Source organism: Eleutherodactylus coqui, chromosome 5 (assembly GCF_035609145.1).
Source record: "Eleutherodactylus coqui strain aEleCoq1 chromosome 5, aEleCoq1.hap1, whole genome shotgun sequence".
Lineage (NCBI taxonomy): Eukaryota > Metazoa > Chordata > Amphibia > Anura > Eleutherodactylidae > Eleutherodactylus > Eleutherodactylus coqui.
In genome coordinates, this window is record NC_089841.1 from 37485586 (window position 1) to 37509829 (window position 24244).

A 24244-nucleotide genomic window follows, 5' to 3' on the forward strand; every position below is an offset into this window, starting at 1 on the left:
ACATGGAACTATTTTTAAAGACCTGGAGACCCTGGGCAGAATATCTGGAAATACCAGGCTTGGCTAGACCCCTTAGTGCATAAAAGGAAGATACACAGAGAATGAATAACCCCACTGCCTAAAGACAAAGGTGATGAATAATTTAAAAAAAAAAATCCATAGAGAACAAATGCCTTGGCGAAAAACTTATGAAGAGAGACCGACCAGTCTCAAAAACAGGGATACATACTTAAACGAAATTAAAGACACACTGCAGCATACGGGATAGCAGGCAAGAGGGGAGCTGGTTGGAGGGGGGGAGCGACAACTCATAAACATAACAAACTTACAAACATGATCAGCCAGTGTGGACTCACAAATGTTTATCTTGTTTATTAACTGTTGTGTCATTTTCAAATACTTTCAAACTTGCTATTTAGCAGAGAACTCACAATCTTAAAAAACTGTTCTCAAAAAATTTGTATATTTTTCTTACATACTTGTTCCATAAAACCCCCTGCATGGGGATATCAGACTATACCTTAGTGTTAAAATTGAAAACTTTATAAAATATTCTGAGACAAAAAATCAGCACCGCATGGTGAACGCATTTCGTTTTTCTTAGAATATCGAAACACGTTCTCTCTGCGGTCCTGATTTTTAAGCACTGACAAATAAAGCAGAAGGATTTTTTCACACAGCCCAGGCTCCTGGAAATTAATTTTGCCTGATTTAACAAGTCGCTGGGACTGAGCGTGAAGGGCGTGCAAATATCTCTGCTGATGAAGTCTAAAAAGGAGCAAGCACAGACTGGCAAGATGGACAGGCTCCAATTTATTACTTATACAAGTCACATAGCATTTATTAAAGGAGATGTCCCGCGCCGAAACGGGTTTTTTTTTTTTTAAACCCCCCCCCCGTTCGGCGCGAGACAACCCCGATGCAGGGGTTAAAAAAACCACCCGCACAGCGCTTACCTGAATCCCGGCGGTCCGGCGTCTTCATACTCACCTGCTGAAGATGGCCGCCGGGATCCTCTGTCTTCGTGGACCGCAGCTCTTCTGTGCGGTCCACTGCCGATTCCAGCCTCCTGATTGGCTGGAATCGGCACGTGACGGGGCGGAGCTACACGGAGCCGCTCTCTGGCACGAGCGGCTCCATAGAAGACTGCTGAAGACCCGGACTGCGCAAGCGCGGCTAATTTGGCCATCGGAGGCCAAAAATTAGTCGGCACCATGGAGACGAGGACGCTAGCAACGGAGCAGGTAAGTAAAAAACTTTTTATAACTTCTGTATGGCTCATAATTAATGCACAATGTATATTACAAAGTGCATTATTATGGCCATACAGAAGTGTATAGACCCACTTGCTGCCTCGGGACAACCCCTTTAACTAAGACAGTGGTGGAAAAACAGATCACAGTTTTCCCCTTCTGTGGTTAAGCTTCTATCTTCAGAAGTTCATGTATAAGTGAATCGGTCACCACTATTCTGCTAAATGCTCAGTGGAGAATCATAAAGGCTCTGGTGAGTCAGTGCTATTAGGCCAACTTCACATGGGTGAGTGCGATACCAGCTGAGATATCGCACTCTCCAACATACAATTTCCCTGTGGATGCAATGCATTTTTGTAGCAAAACTGTCTTTTTCCACTCTGAGGAAGCTTCGATCGCAGAGTTGCTCCAATTGTTTTCAAAGGGGAAACCTCGCATTGCAACGCGTGCACCTAGCACGAGGTCCGATGCTGTCGCTGACCCTATTTAAAATAATGGGAGATGCAAGGGCACAGCCAAAGATAGGACATGCTGGAAGAAAAAACAAAAAACACCCACGTGTTTGCCTCCATTCAAAAGAATGAGGTTTACATATGAGCAAGATTTCTGCGTCTCGCAACACACAAATCTCATATGATTTTATCACCCATTTAAGAACGGCCTCAGGTGATGTCCATCTCACACAGTTCCTGTGACCTACATGCCCTTTAAAGTTACTTATCCTCACTTCTACTCTGTAGGATATTTATTTGAAAAACTAAGTAATTTTTTTACAATCTGTCTTTCTGGAGTTGGTCAAAAACATCTGATTAAACAGCCCTAAAAACTTTGTGATAATTTAGCCTTTTAACCCCTTCCCGCTCCATGACGTACCAGTACGTCATGGAGCGGCGGGGTATGTATGAAGAGAGGTTGCGTGGCAACCTCTCTTCATACAGTGTGGGCCTCAGCTGTTTATAACAGCTAACACCCGCGGGCAATAGCCGCAATCGGCCACGCGGCCGATCGCGGCAATTCACCATTTAAATGACTGCCTGTCAAAAAGCAGTATGATGTAATGCTATAGCATTACGTCATACTGCAGGAGCGATCAAAGCATCGCATGTTAAATTCCCCCAGGGGGACTTCAAAGTAATGTAAAAAGGAAAAAAAAAAAAAAAGTTTTTAATTGTAAAAAAAAAAAAGTTCTAAACGTTTCAATCACCCACCTTTTGCTATATCTATTATTACAAAATCTAAATCACACAATAAAAATATGTATTTGCTATCGCTGCGTCCGGAAAAGTCCAATCTATCAAAGTAGCACATTATGTTTCCCACACGGTAAACATCGTCCAAAAAATAAAATAAAGAACGCCAGAAATGCACTTTTTTAGTTACCCTGTCTCCCAGAAAAAACGCAATAAAAAGCGATCAAAAAGTCATATGTATTCCAAATTGGTACTATCGGAAACTACAGGACATTCCGCAAAAATGAGCCCTTGCTAAATTACGTTGACGGAAAAATAAAAAAGTTATTGCACGCACAAAATGACCGCAGAAAATAATTGAAAAAAAATTTAATGTCTTTGAAAAAAAAAACAAAAACTAAACTATACAAGTTTGGTATCGTAGTAATCGTACCAACCCATAGAATAAAGTTATCATGTCGCTTTTGTTGCAGTTTGTGCGCCATAAAAACAAGACGCACTAAAAGATGGCGAAATGTCGTTTGTTTTTTTTATTTCACTCCACTTTGAATTTTTTCTAAGTTTTTCAGTACATTATATGGTAATTTAAATAGCACCATTGAAAAATACAACTCGTCCCGCAAAAAACAAGCCCTCATACAGCGATGTAGATGGATAAATAAAGGAATTCCAATTTTTTTGAAGGGGGGGGGAGGAAAAAACGAAAATGGAAAAAGAAAAAGGGGCCGCATCATTAAGGGGTTAAGTAACTCATTTTGACTGCAATCAATCATATGGAATCTCTGGGAGATCTGAAAAAAAGGGGCATTCAAAAGATTTTATATCATCCTCCAAAAGCCAAGCTCAGGGTGCATAAAAAGAGGATTTTTGCCTTACTGCAAAATCCTTTTTGGTAGTATTCATTGGGGACACAGGACATGACACTAAGAAGAAAAATGTAGCTTCCCCTACTCAAGTCTTACGCAGATTACCGGCACTTGGTCAAATAGTCTGTATGCCAGCAGTAAAAGTACAAGCTTCAAAGACACCAATGTCGGAAGACTAAAGAGCAGAACAAGCCCGATACATCCTACAACTGAGAACGGCCTAGTAGCATGAGAGAAAAAGGCTGGATGCTGTGTCCCTCCATAAAGTCTACAAGAAAGGATTTTACATTGGGACAAAATCCTCTTTTCTCAGTTGTTTCATTGGGGGATAACAAGACTATGGAATGTCCTAAAACAGTCCCTGGGGTGGGAAACAGAATGAGACACCACTGCCAGCAAAACCTTTAGACCAAGACCCTAATCTGGGGATGCAAAATGAATGGGTAAAAGGTGCTGAAATCCTCAAGGGGAGATTTTGACCCTTCAGTTGGAAAGCTCTACAAATGGTTGACTGAATGCATCTGCATTTGGTCACCTTTGAATCTGGAAACAGCCCACATCAACTGTTCAGAATGACAAAAAGAGAGTCCAAGAGCCTGAAGGAAGAGGTGGCTGCCAAATGCAGACAAATGGTCCTTACGACATGCAGTTTATGTAGTGACACCTTTATGGGATGAGACAGAGAGGGACAAAAGCATGGCAATAGAATTTAATAGTTAATGTGGAAGAAGGAAACCATCTTAGTAAGATATGAAGGCGCTGGGCAAGGATTCACCTTGCCCTGATGAAGAGTCAGAATGGCAAAAGGGAGTCATTAACTTGGAGACCCTCTTGATTGAGGTTATCAGTTACCTAGAAGGCAGGAAGCTGGAGAGTACCCAATATCAAATTGAGGTCTCAAAGGAACATAGGAAGGAGAGAAAACCATATGGGGGAGACCTGTCTCTCCTCAGACCCTTGAAAATACCTTTTTAAGTAGAGTGGTAGATCAAGGATACAGACCGTTTCCTTGCCTTGAAAAGAAAACCTTGTCTGAATGACCTTGTCAAGAAGCAAATAGTGACCTGTTTTGCCAAACACTGATTTGGCTTTGGACAGCACCTGGATAACCCTGTTTTCACACTTTACCCCTTCAATTGGGATTTGCTGTTTGGTGGGTCGGGGAAAATCATGATAAGCCCAGTGTTGCGAAAGCCTGGCTTAGTAAATTGCCCCAATGACGCAAGGCTGAGCGTCCATGTGTATAGGAGGTCGAGAGTTTTGCACACAGTTCGTGAATGTTTATGACCAGCTTAGAGGGGATTTCCAGGGGTCTATGTTACTGATGACCTATCCTCAGGATAGATCATCAACATCAAATTGGTGGGGGCCAACAACCAGTAGCTCTGCTGATCAGCTGTTCCATCGGAAGTGGATGAACAGTACAGTAACTCTGCATAAGAAAGGCAGGAATAGGGAAATAAGAGGGTAGGAGAGGTCCTTCCCTTATCGGGTTCTTGATTATTCTGAGAGGTGGTTTGTATAAGGAGTTTGTAGATTTTAATTGTCCTCATAAAAGTTATATTCTGGATTTAGAGGGTTTTGCTTCAGTGACTTCTTGCTCTACTTTCCCTTGTGGTATAATCTCTTTCCAAGCTCTGTTGACTATTCAGTATAGTGATTTCTTTGGCATCCATGTAAGATAAGCCGGTGTAGCAGGTCAGCTGTGAAAGGGAATCTGTCAGCCCAAAAATGTTGTCCGAACTGCAGGCAGCCAGAAGATGGTGATCTCTTAAACATAAGGTGCATTTACACACACAGATGATCACTCAAAATTCGGCAGAAACTGACAGTTATGAGCGATCATTTTGCATAGGTACTAATGGGCTAATCAGACCCATAGTACTTCATGTGCATGTATTTAGAGAACAGTGGACGGTCTGCTCTCTAAATACATCGCTTTTATTCTCACATGGGACAGCAGCTGCTGTCACTGCAGATGTGTCGCGGATCCACGGGAAAGAAGGGAATAAAACAAAAGACGACATTTCGCATCGTCAGGCACATCGGACGGATTCGGCTGCGACGGAGGAGATCCGTGCTGAATCCGGAGAGGTAAGAAGCTGCCTTTTAATATCCATTTCTGTGGGCCCAGACGGATTTGGCTGCAGGATTCAGCAGCCAAATCCCTGAGTGCCCATGTGAGCTAGGCCTAATCCTACAGACCACAGAACAACATTTCAAAAGCCTTTATTAGTAGTACAAGATTCTCTGACCTTTTATGTGACACTTCTGCTAATAAAGGTTTTTGAAAATTTTCCACTTAGAGAACAGCAGCTATTCCTCTATTTTACTTTGTGCATGCCCTGGTGGACTGAGCGGTGAAGCTGTCCCTGTGGAATTTCTAAGCCGACCGCTGAAGCGGAAACAGTACAGGAATTCACGGGTGAGCTATCTACTTTTTCCTTCTCTTCTCCACAGAATAACATATCTGCAGCCGCTGACCAAGGAGAATCTGTGACTCCTCTCTGCTGTATTTAGTGGTTACTACTCACCTGGGCGGTTACCTGTAGGAATCTCCTCTTCACACCGTTGATCGCCATTCATATTTGTTCCTTAGATCTTTATTCGGATACAAAAGCTGTGAGACAAATATTGTAAAAGTCAGCAGACGGTTGGAGAAGTCGTGTGGAAGGTTTTATATGACAAGAAAAGATCATTAATCATGATGACCAAATATGGCCTGACAGGAGTAGTTATCTGAGCCACATAGCTGCAGGTCTAGAAGCCGGACATAAATATTAGATGGCGGCTCAATTACCCCATCAGGTACCTGTCTACCATCCTCATTAAAGAAGAATAAAACATACAATCATAGTTAAAAACAATCCCTCTCCTAGATGGATTTGTCGGAATCAAATGAAACTTTCTCTGTGTGACTGTAATGTGGATATAAGTGATTACAATAAAAGGAGAATTTATTGCAGAAAACTGACCCTCTAGTACCCTGTTGTACCGCCTCTAACTTTGATGCAGAGTTGGGCCGCCTCTAGCTTGGATACAAGATGTGATACGCACAGGCATGGAGGCTCTAGTACCCTGTTGTACTGCCTCTAGCTTGGATACAAGATGGGATACTGACGGGCATGGAGGCTCTAGTACCCTGTTGTACCGCCTCTAACTCTGATGTAATATGGAAAAGCATGGAGGCATACAGGTTCTATATGGTATCCTCCGGCATATTTGCTGTAACTGAGCCTCTAGATAATGCTAAACCATAGTCTGTCGCAGTTGGCAGTCCAGATGGTCCTATAGATAAGTAAGTTTCATAGTCGGGGAACCACTCGTATGACAAACTTCCTGCTTTATTATTTAAAATTTGTGCATATTCACAGAAAAAGAAGGACGCGTTTCATCTCTATTGTGAGGCTTGTTCATTTTGGTACACATTATATACACAACTCTACTACACCATACACATTACGTACACACAGCTCTGCTACACCGTACACATTCTACACACAGCTCTGCTACACCGTACACATTCTATACCCAGCTCTGCTACACCGTACACATTCTATACCCAGCTCTGCTACACCGTACACATTCTATACACAGCTCTGCTACACCGTACACATGGGATCTTACGCTTTATTAAAGCCTTACCAAACTCTTATAAACAACCGACACAGACCCCAATATTGGATAAAGAAGGCCGCGGTGTTTATTAACGGGGTTACAAACATTGGGGAGAAATGTAACCTATAATAACCATAACACTTCCTGTAAACTCTGTTTTACAGACCCAAGTTTATTAACCAATCAATAACCATAACAGTTCATGTAAACTCTGTCTTACAGACATGAGTTTACCACCACCAAACTCTCCCCAAGTTTACCTGCCCATTTGCCTAATGCAGGCGACAATCCCCCACCAGGCCATGGCATCCTCCAATGACATGCCCCCCCCCCCAACAAACCGCAGCCTCCTCAATCATCTACACAAAGCCATAATAAAATATCCAACGCAATCTCTGACAAGTCTACTAGATCATTCCTATGGAAGCCTGGAACAAAACCTTCCATATCAGCATGTCTAAAAAGAAAAAACCCACCCCTGGCATGAGCTCTACCACCGGGTTAACCCTTCTCCGAATTCTCACGCTATATACAGACCTTGGCAATGACCCTAATAATCGAGGAACAATATCTGAAAAAAACATCACTGTATCTAGAACCTCACATGATGGCCCCGATGCCCAGCACCTTGTGAGCCAAAGCCAGGAGCAGAGAGAAAGCATAATGGAAAGATTTGCATGTCTTCCCTATAATGGACACAACTCCTGGCTCCGGCCCGCAAAAAACGAACACAAAAACCGCCGTGCTAAATCACTCCCAACTGCTACACAAGCTAAATTCTTCTATACACAGATGCCAGTAACCAGGGGTACCACCTAGTTACCGGGGGTCTCAACAACTTGTAGAGGTCCACCTCTACCCTGCAAATGCAGCAGCACAGGACTTGGCAGAGGTGCCGTCGCCATCTTGTAGAGCTTCACCTGTACCCTGCACGTGCAGCAGCACAGGACTTGGTGTTGTCATCTGGTGGCACTGTTCCTGCTGGTATTGGCATCTGCTGGGCACTGTTCCCGCTGCCAGGTTTCAGTCGCCTCCGATCGGATGAAGGTAAAGGCAGCCCCTGTGTTCGCTTCGCTGGTGGTTTTCTACTGACAAGTCCTCCTCAGATACAAGCGTTCAATGTCCTCTGCCTGTTCAGCTCCTCCTGGCCGGCGCTACTGACAAGTCCTAAGCTGAAGCACAGGGGATTCCAGACATCTGTGAAACTATTCCTCACTGTCCGCTTCATCCTCGCTGACAATCAGCCGCTGCAGAAGGTCCTCCATCTTCACAGAGGGTCTGAAGCTGTGACAGGAATTGTGAGGGGAGCTGACAGGAATTGTGAGGGGAGCTGACAGGAATTGTGAGGGGAGCTGACAGGAATTGTGAGGGGAGCTGACAGGAATTGTGAGGGGAGCTGACAGGAATTGTGAGGGGAGCTGACAGGAATTGTGAGGGGAGCTGACAGGAATTGTGAGGGGAGCTGACAGGAATTGTGAGGGGAGCTGACAGGAATTGTGAGGGGAGCTGACAGGAATTGTGAGGGGAGCTGACAGGAATTGTGAGGGGAGCTGACAGGAATTGTGAGGGGAGCTGACAGGAATTGTGAGGGGAGCTGACAGGAATTGTGAGGGGAGCTGACAGGAATTGTGAGGGGAGCTGACAGGAATTGTGAGAGGAGCTGACAGGAATTGTGAGAGGAGCTGACAGGAATTGTGAGAGGAGCTGACAGGAATTGTGAGAGGAGCTGACAGGAATTGTGAGAGGAGCTGACAGGAATTGTGAGAGGAGCTGACAGGAATTGTGAGAGGAGCTGACAGGAATTGTGAGAGGAGCTGACAGGAATTGTGAGAGGAGCTGACAGGAATTGTGAGAGGAGCTGACAGGAATTGTGAGAGGAGCTGACAGGAATTGTGAGAGGAGCTGACAGGAATTGTGAGAGGAGCTGACAGGAATTGTGAGGAACAGGGAGCCGTCACCTGGATGCTGCTTTCTGCTTCCTTTCCAGATGATGATGGCCTACATCTCTGCACCTCCATATCTCACTGCTGCTCCTCTCAGCTTGTTCCTCTGGACCAATCACCAGCCACTGTCAGGCCACCAGATTCCCCATTTTTCCCATATTTCGGCAGGAAAGCCTCAGATTGGGAAAATAGGCCCGCCATATTCTTAGTCAAGGTTTTAGCTATTGATTGATATCAAGCGTGAAATGTAAATTATGCCGAGGTACGCAGATATGGCATGTCGGGGTGTTACTGAGCGCGTACCATAGATATGGCACGTTGGGGTGTTACTGAGCGCGTACCATAGATATGCCACGTCGGGGTGTTACTGAGCGCGTACCGTAGATATGCAACGTCGGGGTGTTACTGAGCGCGTACCGTAGGTATGTCACGTCCGGATGTTACTGAGTGGGTACCGTAGATATGCCACGTCGGGGTGCTACTGAGCACGTACCGTAGATAAGCCATGTCGGGGTGTTACTAAGCGCGTATCGTAGATTTGCCATGTCGGGGTGTTACTGAAGGCGTACCATAGATATGCCATGTCGAGGTGTTACTGAGCGCGTACCGTAGATATGCCATGTCGAGGTGTTACTGAGCGCGTACCGTAGATATGCCATGTCGGGGTGTTACTGAGCGCGTACCGTAGATATGGCATGTCGAGGTGTTACTGAGCGCGTACCGTAGATATGCCATGTCGGGGTGTTACTGAGCGCGTACCGTAGATATGGCATGTCAGGGAGTTACTGAGCGCGTACCGTAGATATGGCATGTCAGGGTGTTACTGAGCACGTACCGTAGATATGCCACGTCGAGGTGTTACTGAGTGCGTACCGTAGATATGCAACGTCCGGATGTTACTGAGTGGGTACCGTAGATATGCCACGTCGGGGTGCTACTGAGCACGTACCGTAGATAAGACATGTCGGGGTGCTACTGAGCGCGTATCGTAGATATGCCATGTCGAGGTGTTACTGAGCGCGTACCGTAGATATGCCATGTCGAGGTGTTACTGAGCGCGTACCGTAGATATGCCATGTCGGGGTGTTACTGAGCGCGTACTGTAGATATGGCATGTCGAGGTGTTACTGAGCGCGTACCGTAGATATGCCATGTCGGGGTGTTACTGAGCGCGTACCGTAGATATGGCATGTCAGAGAGTTACTGAGCGCGTACCGTAGATATGGCATGTCAGGGTGTTACTGAGCACGTACCGTAGATATGCCATGTCCGGGTGTTACTGAGTGGGTACCGTAGAGATGCCTTGTCGGGGTGTTACTGAGCACGTACCATAGATAAGCCATGTCAGGGTGTTACTAAGCGCGTACCGTAGATATGCCATGTCGAGGTGTTACTGAGCGCGTACCGTAGATATGCCATGTCGAGGTGTTACTGAGCGCGTACCGTAGATATGCCATGTCGAGGTGTTACTGAGCGCGTACCGTAGATATGCCATGTCGGGGTGTTACTGAGCACGTACCGTAGATATGCCATGTCCGGGTGTTACTGAGTGGGTACCGTAGAGATGCCTTGTCGCGGTGTTACTGAGCACGTACCATAGATAAGCCATGTCGGGGTGTTACTAAGCGCGTACCGTAGATATGCCATGTCGAGGTGTTACTGAGCACGTACCGTAGATATGCCATGTCGGGGTGTTACTGAGCGCGAACCGTAGATATGCCATGTCGGGGTGTTACTGAGCGCGTACCGTGGATACGCCATGTCGGGGTGTTCCTGAAGGCGTACCGTAGATACGCCATGTCGGGGTGTTCCTGAAGGCGTACCGTAGATTTGCCACGTCGGGGTGTTACTGAGTGCGTACCGTAGATATGCCACGTCAGGGTGCTACTGAGCACGTACCGTATAGATATGCCACGTCGGGGTGCTACTGAGCGAGTAGCGTAGATATGCCATGTCCGGGTGTTACTGAGTGGGTACCGTAGAGATGCCTTGTCGCGGTGTTACTGAGCACGTACCATAGATAAGCCATGTCGGGGTGTTACTAAGCGCGTACCGTAGATATGCCATGTCGAGGTGTTACTGAGCACGTACCGTAGATATGCCATGTCGGGGTGTTACTGAGCGCGAATCGTAGATATGCCATGTCGGGGTGTTACTGAGCGCGTACCGTGGATACGCCACAGCGGGGTGTTGCTGAAGGCGTACCGTAGATACGCCATGTCGGGGTGTTGCTGAAGGTGTACCGTAGATTTGCCACGTCGGCGTGTTACTGAGTGCGTACCGTAGATATGCCACGTCGGGGTGCTACTGAGCTCGTACCGTAGATATGCCATGTCGGGGTGTTACTGAGCACGTACCGTAGATATGCCATGTCCGGGTGTTACTGAGTGGGTACCGTAGAGATGCCTTGTCGCGGTGTTACTGAGCACGTACCATAGATAAGCCATGTCGGGGTGTTACTAAGCGCGTACCGTAGATATGCCATGTCGGGGTGTTACTGAGCGCGAACCGTAGATATGCCATGTCGGGGTGTTACTGAGCGCGTACCGTGGATACGCCATGTCGGGGTGTTGCTGAAGGCGTACCGTAGATACGCCATGTCGGGGTGTTGCTGAAGGCGTACCGTAGATTTGCCACGTCGGCGTGTTACTGAGTGCGTACGGTAGATATGCCACGTCAGGGTGCTACTGAGCGCGTACCGTATAGATATGCCACGTCGGGGTGCTACTGAGCGCGTACCTCAAGGTGCGATGTGGTTTGTTGGCTCGCCTGAACCTGACAATATATGTCGTGTTGGGCTGGACCCTCGCACAACTAATAATTCTTACTAAACGATTTCCCTAATCTGAAGTCTTCCTCTTGGCATCTGCAGGAAGCCCTCTGCTAGGGGAATGCTTGTTTCTAAGACTTCATTAACAAGAGCATGGGCCTTACAGTCAGTATCTGCATGCTAATACAGCTGGGGGAAAGAAGAAAGGGGCCATTTACATCACAGCTCTTGTCCAGGGAGGGGGAGACAATGGCCAGGGCTAAATGTAAATATCAACAGGAGGGGAACCTGAGAAACCTCCATGTCTGCATGCCGACTACTGAAGGGGTTATACAGAGGATACAGAATCAGTGGGGGCTGAATATATAGGTCTGAGGCCAGGAACACCGCACACTGTACACACACAGCTCCGCTACACCGCACACTTTACACACACAGCTCCGCTACACCGCACACTTTACACACACAGCTCCGCTACACCGCACACTTTACACACACAGCTCCGCTACACCGCACACTTTACACACACAGCTCCGCTACACGGTAGACATTGCAGACACCACTCTTGTACAACTGAAAAATTGTAGAGTTATCCTAGAAAATGACTAGCAGTGCGTTTATATATATATATATATATATATATATATATATATATATATATATATACACACACACACACATACATACACACACACACACACACACACACACACACACACACACACACACACACAAAAGGTGGTTACATGGGAGTATAAGGAAATATATGTATATGGTATATACACAGCAAGACAGAACTTTTAAAATAAATAGGAGAAAATAAAAGAAAGTTACCAGATTTTGGGATGCACAGCCTGAAGTTCCAGGACACAATGGGGCAGTGCACATGCAGCAGCATACCTCCGTGGTCTGGCAATGTGCCCCTGTGAGGCCCCACACTATAAAGGATCCCTCAGTACATCCCTTTCCACGCCCCCTCTGATTATTTGGGTGGGGCCATGCATCTCTTATGGGAAAATCATGATTCCCCATTTTCCCCATATTTCGGCAGGAGAGCCTCCGACTGGAAATATAGGCCCGTCATAATCTTAGTCAAGGTTTTATCTATTGATTGATATCAGGAGTGAAATGTAAATTATGGCGGGTGTGTTACTGAGCGGGTACCGTAGATATGCTACGTTGGTGTGTTACTGAGCGGGTACCGTAGATATGCTACGTCGGTGTGTTACTGAGCGGGTAACGTAGATATGCCATGTCGGGGTGTTACTGAGCACGTACTGTAGATATGCCATGTCGGGGTGTTACTGATCACGTACCGTTTATATGCCTTGTCCGGATGTTACTGAGCGCGTACCGTAGATATGCCACGTCAGGGTGTTACTGAGCGCGTACCGTAGATATGCCACGTCGGGGTGTTACTGAGCGCGTACCGTAGATATGCCACGTCCGGATGTTACTGAGTGGGTATCGTAGATATGCCACGTCGGGGTGCTACTGAGCACGTACCGTAGATAAGCCATGTCGGGGTGTTACTAAGCGTGTATCATAGATATGCCATATCGAGGTGTTACTGAGCGCGTACCGTAGATATGCCATGTCGGGGTGTTACTGAGCGCGTACCGTAGATATGCCATGTCGGGGTGTTACTGAGCGCGTACCGTAGATATGGCATGTCGGGGGGGTTACTGAGCGCGTACCGTAGATATGCCACGTCGGGGTATTACTGAGCGCGTACCGTAGATATGCCACGTCGGGGTGTTACTGAGCACGTACCGTAGATATGCCATGTCCGGGTGTTACTGAGTGGGTACCGTAGAGATGCCTTGTCGAGGTGTTACTGAGCGCGTACCGTAGATATGCCATGTCGGGGTGTTACTGAGCGCGTACCGTAGATATGGCATGTCGGGGTGCTACTGAGCGCGTACTGTAGATATGCCATGTCGGGGAATTACTGAGCGCGTACCGTACATATGCCACGTCGGGGTGTTACTGAGCACGTACCGTAGATATGCCATGTCCGGGTGTTACTGAGCGCGTACCGTAGATATGCCACGTCGGGGTGTGACTGAGCGGGTACCGTAGATACGCTATGTCGGGTTGTTACTGAGTGCGTACCGTAGATACGCCATGTCATGGTGTTACTGAGCGGGTACCGTAGATATGCCATGTCGGGGTGTCACTGAGCAGGTACCATAGATATGCCATGCCGGCGTGTCACTGAGCGCGTACCGTAGATATGGCATGTCGGGGTGTTACAGAGCGCGTACCGTAGATACGCCATGCCGGGGTGTTACTGAAGGCGTACCATAGATATGCCATGTCGGGGTGTTACTGAGCGCGTACCGTAGATACGCCATGCTGGGGTGTTACTGAAGGCGTACCGTAGATTTGCCACGTCGGAGTGTTACTGAGCGCGTACCGTAGACATGCCACGTCGGGGTGTTACTGAGCGCGTACCATAGATATGCCATGTCGGCGTGTCACTGAGCGCGTACAGTAGATATGGCATGTCGGGGTGTTACAAAGCTCGTAGTGTAGATATGCCCTGTTGGGGTGTTACAGAGCGCGTACCATAGATACGCCATGTCGGGGTGTTACTGAGCGCGAACCGTAGATATGCCATGTCGGGGTAGTACTGAGCGCGTACCGTTGATATGCCATGTCGGGGTGTTACTGAGCGCGAACCATAGATATGCCATGTCGGGGTGTTACTGAGCGCGAACCGTAGATATGCCATGTCGGGGTGTTACTGAGCACGTACCATAGTATCTGCATGCTAATACAGCTGGGGGAAGGAAGAAAGGGTCCATTTACATCACAGCTCTTGGAGACTATGGCCAGGGCTAAATGTAAATATCAACAGGAGGGGAACCTGAGAAACCTCCATGACTGCATGCCAACTACTGAAGGGGTTATACAGAGGATACAGAAGCAGTGGGGGCTGAATATATAGGTCTGAGGCCAGAAACACAGAACAACATGGCTGACGGCCTAACAGTCTCTAGATCACAGTACACATTATATACACGGCTCCGCTACACCGTACACATTATATACACAGCTCTGCTACACCGTACACATTATATACACAGCTCTGCTACACCGTACACATTATATACACGGCTCCGCTACACCGTACACATTATATACACGGCTCCGCTACACCATACACATTATATACACAGCTCTACTACACCGTACACATTATATACATGGCTCTGCTACACCATACACATTATATACATGGCTCTGCTACACCATACACATTATATACACTGCTCTGCTACACTGTATACATTATATACACAGCTCTGCTACATCTTACACATTACATACACAGCTCTACTACACCATACACATTATATACACTGCTCTGCTACACTGTATACATTATATACACAGCTCTGCTACATCGTACACATTACATACACAGCTCTACTACATCGTACACATTACATACACAGCTCTACTACACCGTACACATTACATACACAGCTCTACTACACCGTACACATTACATACACAGCTCTATTACACCGTACACATTATATACACAGCTGTACTACACCGTACACATTATATACACAGCTCTACTACACCGTACACATTATATACACAGCTCTACTACGCCGTACACATTATATACACAGCTCTACTACACCGTACACATTATATACACAGCTCTGCCACACCATACACATTATATACACAGCTCTGCTACACCGTACACATTATATACACAGCTCTACTACACCGTACACATTATATACACAGCTCTGCTACACCGTACACATTATATACACAGCTCTGCTACACCGTACACATTATATACACAGCTCTACCACACCGTACACATTATATACACAGCTCTACTACACCGTACACATTATATACACAGCTCTGCTACACCATACACATTATATACACAGCTCTACTACACTGTACACATTATATACACAGCTCTACTACTCCGTGCACATTATATACACAGCTCTGCTACACCGTACACATTACATCCACAGCTCTACTACACTGTACACATTACATACACAGCTCTGCTACACCGTACACATTATATACACAGCTGTACTACACCGTACACATTATATACACAGCTCTACTACACCGTACACATTATATACACAGCTCCGCTACACCGAACACATTATATACACAGCTGTACTACACCGTACACATATACACAGCTGTACTACACCGTACACATTACATACACAGCTCTACCACACCGTACACATTATATACACAGCTCTACCACACCGTACACATTATATACACAGCTCTACTACACTGTACACATTATATACACAGCTCTGCCACGCCATACACATTATATACACAGCTCTGCTACACCATACACATTATATACACAGCTCTGCTACACCATACACATTATATACACAGCTCTGCTACACCGTACACATTATATACACAGCTCTGCTACACCGTACACATTATATACACAGCTCTACTACACCGTACCCATTATATACACAGCTCTGCTACACCGTATACATTATATACACAGCTCTGCTACACCGTACACATTATATACACAGCTCTGCTACACCGTACACATTATATACACAGCTCTACTACACCATACACATTATATACACAGCTCTACTACACCGTACACATTATATACACAGCTCGACTATACTGTACACATTATATACACAGCACTACTACACCGTACACATTATATACACGGCTCTACTACACCGTACACATTATATACACAGCTCTACTACACCATACACATTATATACAAGGCTCTACTACACCGTACACATTATATACACAGCTCTACTACACCGTACACATTATATACACAGCTCTGCTACACCGTACACATTATATACACAGCTCTGCTACACCGTACACATTATATACACAGCTCTACTACACCGTACACATTATATACATGGCTCTGCTACACCATACACATTATATACACTGCTCTGCTACACTGTATACATTATATACACAGCTCTGCTACATCGTACACATTACATACACAGCTCTACTACATCGTACACATTACATACACAGCTCTACTACATCGTACACATTACATACACAGCTCTACTACACCGTACACATTACATACACAGCTCTACTACACCGTACACATTACATACACAGCTGTACTACACCGTACACATTATATACACAGCTCTACTACACCGTACACATTATATACACAGCTCTACCACACCATACACATTATATACCCAGCTCTGCTACACCGTACACATTATATACCCAGCTCTGCTACACCGTACACATTATATACACAGCTCTACTACACCGTACACATTATATACACAGCTCTGCTACACCGTACACATTATATACACAGCTCTACTACACCGTACACATTATATACACAGCTCTACTACACTGTACACATTATATACACAGCTCTACTACTCCGTGCACATTATATAAACAGCTCTGCTACACCGTACATATTATATACACAGCTCTACTACACGGTATACATTTTATACACAGCTTTGCTACACCGTACACATAATATACACTGCTCCACTACACCGTACACATTATATACACAGCTCCACTACACCGTACACATTACATACAGAGCTCTACTACACCGTACACATTATATACACAGCTCTGCTACACCGTACACATTATATACACAGCTCTGCTACACCGTACACATTATATACACAGCTTTACTACACCGTACACATTATATACACAGCTCTGCTACACCGTACACATTATATACACAGCTCTGCTACACCGTACACATTATATACACAGCTCCGAAACACCGTACACATTACATACACATCTCTACTACACCGTACACATTATATACACAGCTCTACTACACCATACACATTATATACACAGCTCTCCTACACCGTACACATTATATACACAGCTCCGCTACACCGTACACATTATATACACAGCTCTACTACACCGTACACATTATATTCACAGCTCTACTACACCGTACACATTATATTCACAGCTCTACTACACCGTACACATTAAATACACAGCTCAACTACACCCCATACATTATACACACAGCTCTGCTACACCGTACACATTATATACACAGCTCTGCTACACCGTACACATTATATACACAGCTCTGCTACACCGTACACATTATATACACAGCTTTGCTACACCGTACACATAATATACACAGCTCTACTACACCGTACACATTATATACACAGCTCTACTACACCGTACACATTATATACACAGCTCCACTACATCGTACACATTATATACACGGCTCTACTACACCGTACACATTACATACACAGCTCTACTACACCGTACACATTATATACAGAACTCTACTACACTATATACATTATATCCACAGCTCTACTACGCCGTACACATTATATACACAGCTCTACTACACCGTACACATTATATACACAGCTCTGCCACACCATATACATTATATACACAGCTCTGCTACACCGTACACATTATATACACAGCTCTACTACACCGTACACATTATATACACAGCTCTGCTACACCGTACACATTATATACACAGCTCTACTACACCGTACACATTATATACACAGCTCTACTACTCCGTGCACATTATATACACAGCTTTGCTACACCGTACACATTATTTACACAGGTCCGCTACACCGTACACATTAGATCCACAGCTCTACTACACTGTACACATTACATACACAGCTCTGCTACACCGTACACATTATATACACAGCTCTGCTACACCGTACACATTATATACACAGCTCTACTACACCGTACACATTATATACACAGCTGTACTACACCGTACACATTATATACACAGCTCTACTACACCGTACACATTATATACACAGCTCTGCTACACCGTACACATTAAATACACAGCTCTACTACACTGTACACATTATATACACAGCTCTACTACACCGTACACATTATATACACAGCTCTACTGCACCGTACACATTATATACACAGCACTGCTACACCGTACACATTATATACACAGCTCTACTACACCGTACACATTATATACACAGCTCTACTACACCGTACACATTATATACACAGCTCTGCTACACCGCACACATTATATACACAGCTCTACTACACCGTATACATTATATACACAGCTCTACTACACCGTACACATTATATACACAGCTCTACCACACCGTACACATTATATACACAGCTCTACTACACTGTACACATTATATACACAGCTCTGCCACGCCATACACATTATATACACAGCTCTGCTACACCATACACATTATATACACAGCTCTGCTACACCATACACATTATATACACAGCTCTGCTACACCGTACACATTATATACACAGCTTTACTACACCGTACCCATTATATACACAGCTCTGCTACACCGTATACATTATATACACAGCTCTGCTACACCGTACACATTATATACACAGCTCTGCTACACCGTACACATTATATACACAGCTCTACTACACCATACACATTATATACACAGCTCTACTACACCGTACACATTATATACACAGCTCGACTACACTGTACACATTATATACACAGCACTACTACACCGTACACATTATATACACAGCTCTGCTACACCGTACACATTATATACACAGCTCTACTACACCGTACACATTATATACATGGCTCTGCTACACCATACACATTATATACACTGCTCTGCTACACTGTATACATTATATACACAGCTCTGCTACATCGTACACATTACATACACAGCTCTACTACATCGTACACATTACATACACAGCTCTACTACATCGTACACATTACATACACAGCTCTACTACACCGTACACATTACATACACAGCTGTACTACACCGTACACATTATATACACAGCTCTACTACACCGTACACATTATATACACAGCTCTACTACACCGTACACATTATATACACGGCTCTGCTACACCGTACACATTATATCCACAGCACTACTACACCGTACACATTATATCCACAGCTTTACTACACCATACACGTTATATCCACAGCTCTACTACACCGTACACATTATATACACAGCTCTACTACACTGTACACATTATATACACAGCTCTACTACACGGTAAACATTTTATACACAGCTTTGCTACACCGTACACATAATATACACTGCTCCACTACACCGTACACATTATATACACAGCTCCACTACACCGTACACATTACATACACAGCTCTACTACACCGTACACATTATATACACAGCTCTGCTACACCGTACACATTATATACACAGCTCTGCTACACCGTACACATTATATACACAGCTTTACTACACCGTACACATTATATACACAGCTCTGCTACACCGTACACATTATATACACAGCTCTGCTACACCGTACACATTATATACACAGCTCCGAAACACCGTACACATTACATACACATCTTTGCTACACCGTACACATTATATACACAGCTCTACTACACCATACACATTATATACACAGCTCTCCTACACCGTACACATTATATACACAGCTCCGCTACACCGTACACATTATATACACAGCTCTACTACACCGTACACATTATATACACGGCTCTGCTACACCGTACACATTATATTCACAGCTCTACTACACCGTACACATTATATACACAGCTCTACTACACCGTACACATTATATACACAGCCCTGCTACACCGTACACATTATATTCACAGCTCTACTACACCATACACATTATATACACAGCTCAACTACACCCCATACATTATACACACAGCTCTGCTACACCGTACACATTATATACACAGCTCTGCTACACCGTACACATTATATACACAGCTCTGCTACACCGTACACATTATATACACAGCTTTGCTACACCGTACACATAATATACACAGCTCTACTACACGTACACATTACATACACGGCTCTGCTACACCGTACACATTATATACACAGCTCCGCTACACCGTACACATTATATACACAGCTCTGCTACACCGTACACATTATATACACAGCTCTACTACACCGTACACATTATATACACAGCTCCACTACATCGTACACATTATATACACAGCTCTACTACACCGTACACATTATATACAGAACTCTACTACACTATATACATTATATCCACAGCTCTACTACACCGTACACATTACATACACAGCTCTACTACACCGTACACATTATATTCACAGCTCTGCTACACCGTACACATTATATACACAGCTCTGCTACACCGTACACATTATATACACAGCTCTACTAAACCGTACACATTATATACACAGCTATACTACACCGTACACATTTTATACACAGCTCTACTACACCGTACACATTATATACACAGCTATACTACACCGTACACATTATATACACAGCTCTACTACACCGTACACATTATATACACAGCTCTACTACACCGTACACATTATATACACAGCTCTACTACACCGTACACATTATATACACAGCTCTGCTACACCGTACATATTATATACACAGCTCTACTACACCGTACACATTATATACACAGCTCTACTACACCGTACACATTATATACACAGCTCTACTACACTGTACACATTATATACACAGCTCTACTACTCCGTGCACATTATATAAACAGCTCTGCTACACCGTACATATTATATACACAGCTCTACTACACGGTATACATTTTATACACAGCTTTGCTACACCGTACACATTATATACACAGCTCTGCTACACCGTACACATTATATACACAGCTCTACCACACCGTACACATTATATACACTGCTCTACTACACTGTACACATTATATACACAGCTCTACTACTCCGTGCACATTATATACACAGCTCTGCTACACCGTACACATTATTTACACAGGTCCGCTACACCGTACACATTACATCCACAGCTCTACTACACTGTACACATTACATACACAGCTCTGCTACACCGTACACATTATATACACAGCTGTACTACACCGTACACATTATATACACAGCTCTACTACACCGTACACATTATATACACAGCTCCGCTACACCGTACACATTATATACACAGCTGTACTACACCGTACACATATACACAGCTCTACTACACCGTACACATTACATACACAGCTCTACCACACCGTACACATTATATACACAGCTCTACCACACCGTACACATTATATACACAGCTCTACTACACTGTACACATTATATACAGAGCTCTGCCACGCCATACACATTATATACACAGCTCTGCTACACCATACACATTATATACACAGCTCTGCTACACCATACACATTATATACACAGCTCTGCTACACCGTACACATTATATACACAGCTCTACTATACCGTACCCATTATATACACAGCTCTGCTACACCGTATACATTATATACACAGCTCTGCTACACCGTACACATTATATACACAGCTCTGCTACACCGTACACATTATATACACAGCTCTACTACACCATACACATTATATACACAGCTCTACTACACCGTACACATTATATACACAGCTCGACTACACTGTACACATTATATACACAGCACTACTACACCGTACACATTATATACACGGCTCTACTACACCGTACACATTATATACACAGCTCTACTACACCATACACATTATATAAAAGGCTCTACTACACCGTACACATTATATACACAGCTCTACTACACCGTACACATTATATACACAGCTCTGCTACACCGTACACATTATATACACAGCTCTGCTACACCGTACACATTATATACACAGCTCTACTACACCGTACACATTATATACATGGCTCTGCTACACCATACACATTATATACACTGCTCTGCTACACTGTATACATTATATACACAGCTCTGCTACATCGTACACATTACATACACAGCTCTACTACATCGTACACATTACATACACAGCTCTACTACATCGTACATATTACATACACAGCTCTACTACACCGTACACATTACATACACAGCTCTACTACACCGTACACATTACATACACAGCTGTACTACACCGTACACATTATATACACAGCTCTACTACACCATACACATTATATACACGGCTCTGCTACACCGTACACATTATATTCACAGCTCTACTACACCGTACACATTATATTCACAGCTCTACTACACCATACACATTATATACACAGCTCAACTACACCCCATACATTATACACACAGCTCTGCTACACCGTACACATTATATACACAGCTCTGCTACACCGTACACATTATATACACAGCTCTGCTACACCGTACACATTATATACACAGCTTTGCTACACCGTACACATAATATACACAGCTCTACTACACGTACACATTACATACACGGCTCTGCTACACCGTACACATTATATACACAGCTCCGCTACACCGTACACATTATATACACAGCTCTGCTACACCGTACACATTATATACACAGCTCTACTACACCGTACACATTATATACACAGCTCCACTACATCGTACACATTATATACACAGCTCTACTACACCGTACACATTATATACAGAACTCTACTACACTATATACATTATATCCACAGCTCTACTACACCGTACACATTACATACACAGCTCTACTACACCGTACACATTATATTCACAGCTCTGCTACACCGTACACATTATATACACAGCTCTGCTACACCGTACACATTATATACACAGCTCTACTAAACCGTACACATTATATACACAGCTATACTACACCGTACACATTTTATACACAGCTCTACTACACCGTACACATTATATACACAGCTCTACTACACCGTACACATTATATACACAGCTCTACTACACCGTACACATTATATACACAGCTCTACTACACCGTACACATTATATACACAGCTCTGCTACACCGTACATATTATATACACAGCTCTACTACACCGTACACATTATATACACAGCTCTACTACACCGTACACATTATATACACAGCTCTACTACACTGTACACATTATATACACAGCTCTACTACTCCGTGCACATTATATAAACAGCTCTGCTACACCGTACATATTATATACACAGCTCTACTACACGGTATACATTTTATACACAGCTTTGCTACACCGTACACATTATATACACAGCTCTGCTACACCGTACACATTATATACACAGCTCTACCACACCGTACACATTATATACACCACTCTACCACACTGTACACATTAAATACACTGCTCTACTACACTGTACACATTATATACACAGCTCTACTACTCCGTGCACATTATATACACAGCTCTGCTACACCGTACACATTATTTACACAGGTCCGCTACACCGTACACATTACATCCACAGCTCTACTACACTGTACACATTACATACACAGCTCTGCTACACCGTACACATTATATACACAGCTGTACTACACCGTACACATTATATACACAGCTCTACTACACCGTACACATTATATACACAGCTCCGCTACACCGTACACATTATATACACAGCTGTACTACACCGTACACATATACACAGCTCTAC

The 24244-nt window shown here is 44.2% G+C and overlaps 2 protein-coding genes across 2 annotated transcripts in view; both read right to left on the reverse strand.

Moving 5' to 3' along the window:
- LOC136629120 (zinc finger protein 850-like) overlaps positions 1–12545 on the reverse strand; it is an 84045-nt gene extending 71500 nt beyond the window's left edge. Inside the window, exons 1-2 of the mRNA XM_066605256.1 lie at positions 12475–12545; positions 5844–5929 (exon numbers count right to left, since the gene is read on the reverse strand). Coding sequence (XP_066461353.1) covers positions 5844–5895 — 52 coding nt within the window. The 5' untranslated portion in view covers positions 5896–5929; positions 12475–12545. The remainder of the gene's footprint in view (positions 1–5843; positions 5930–12474) is intronic.
- The window catches only part of LOC136628740 (zinc finger protein 585A-like), a 406543-nt gene that overhangs the window by 260554 nt on the left and 121745 nt on the right, over positions 1–24244 (reverse strand). The gene's annotated exons all lie outside the window — the stretch shown is intronic.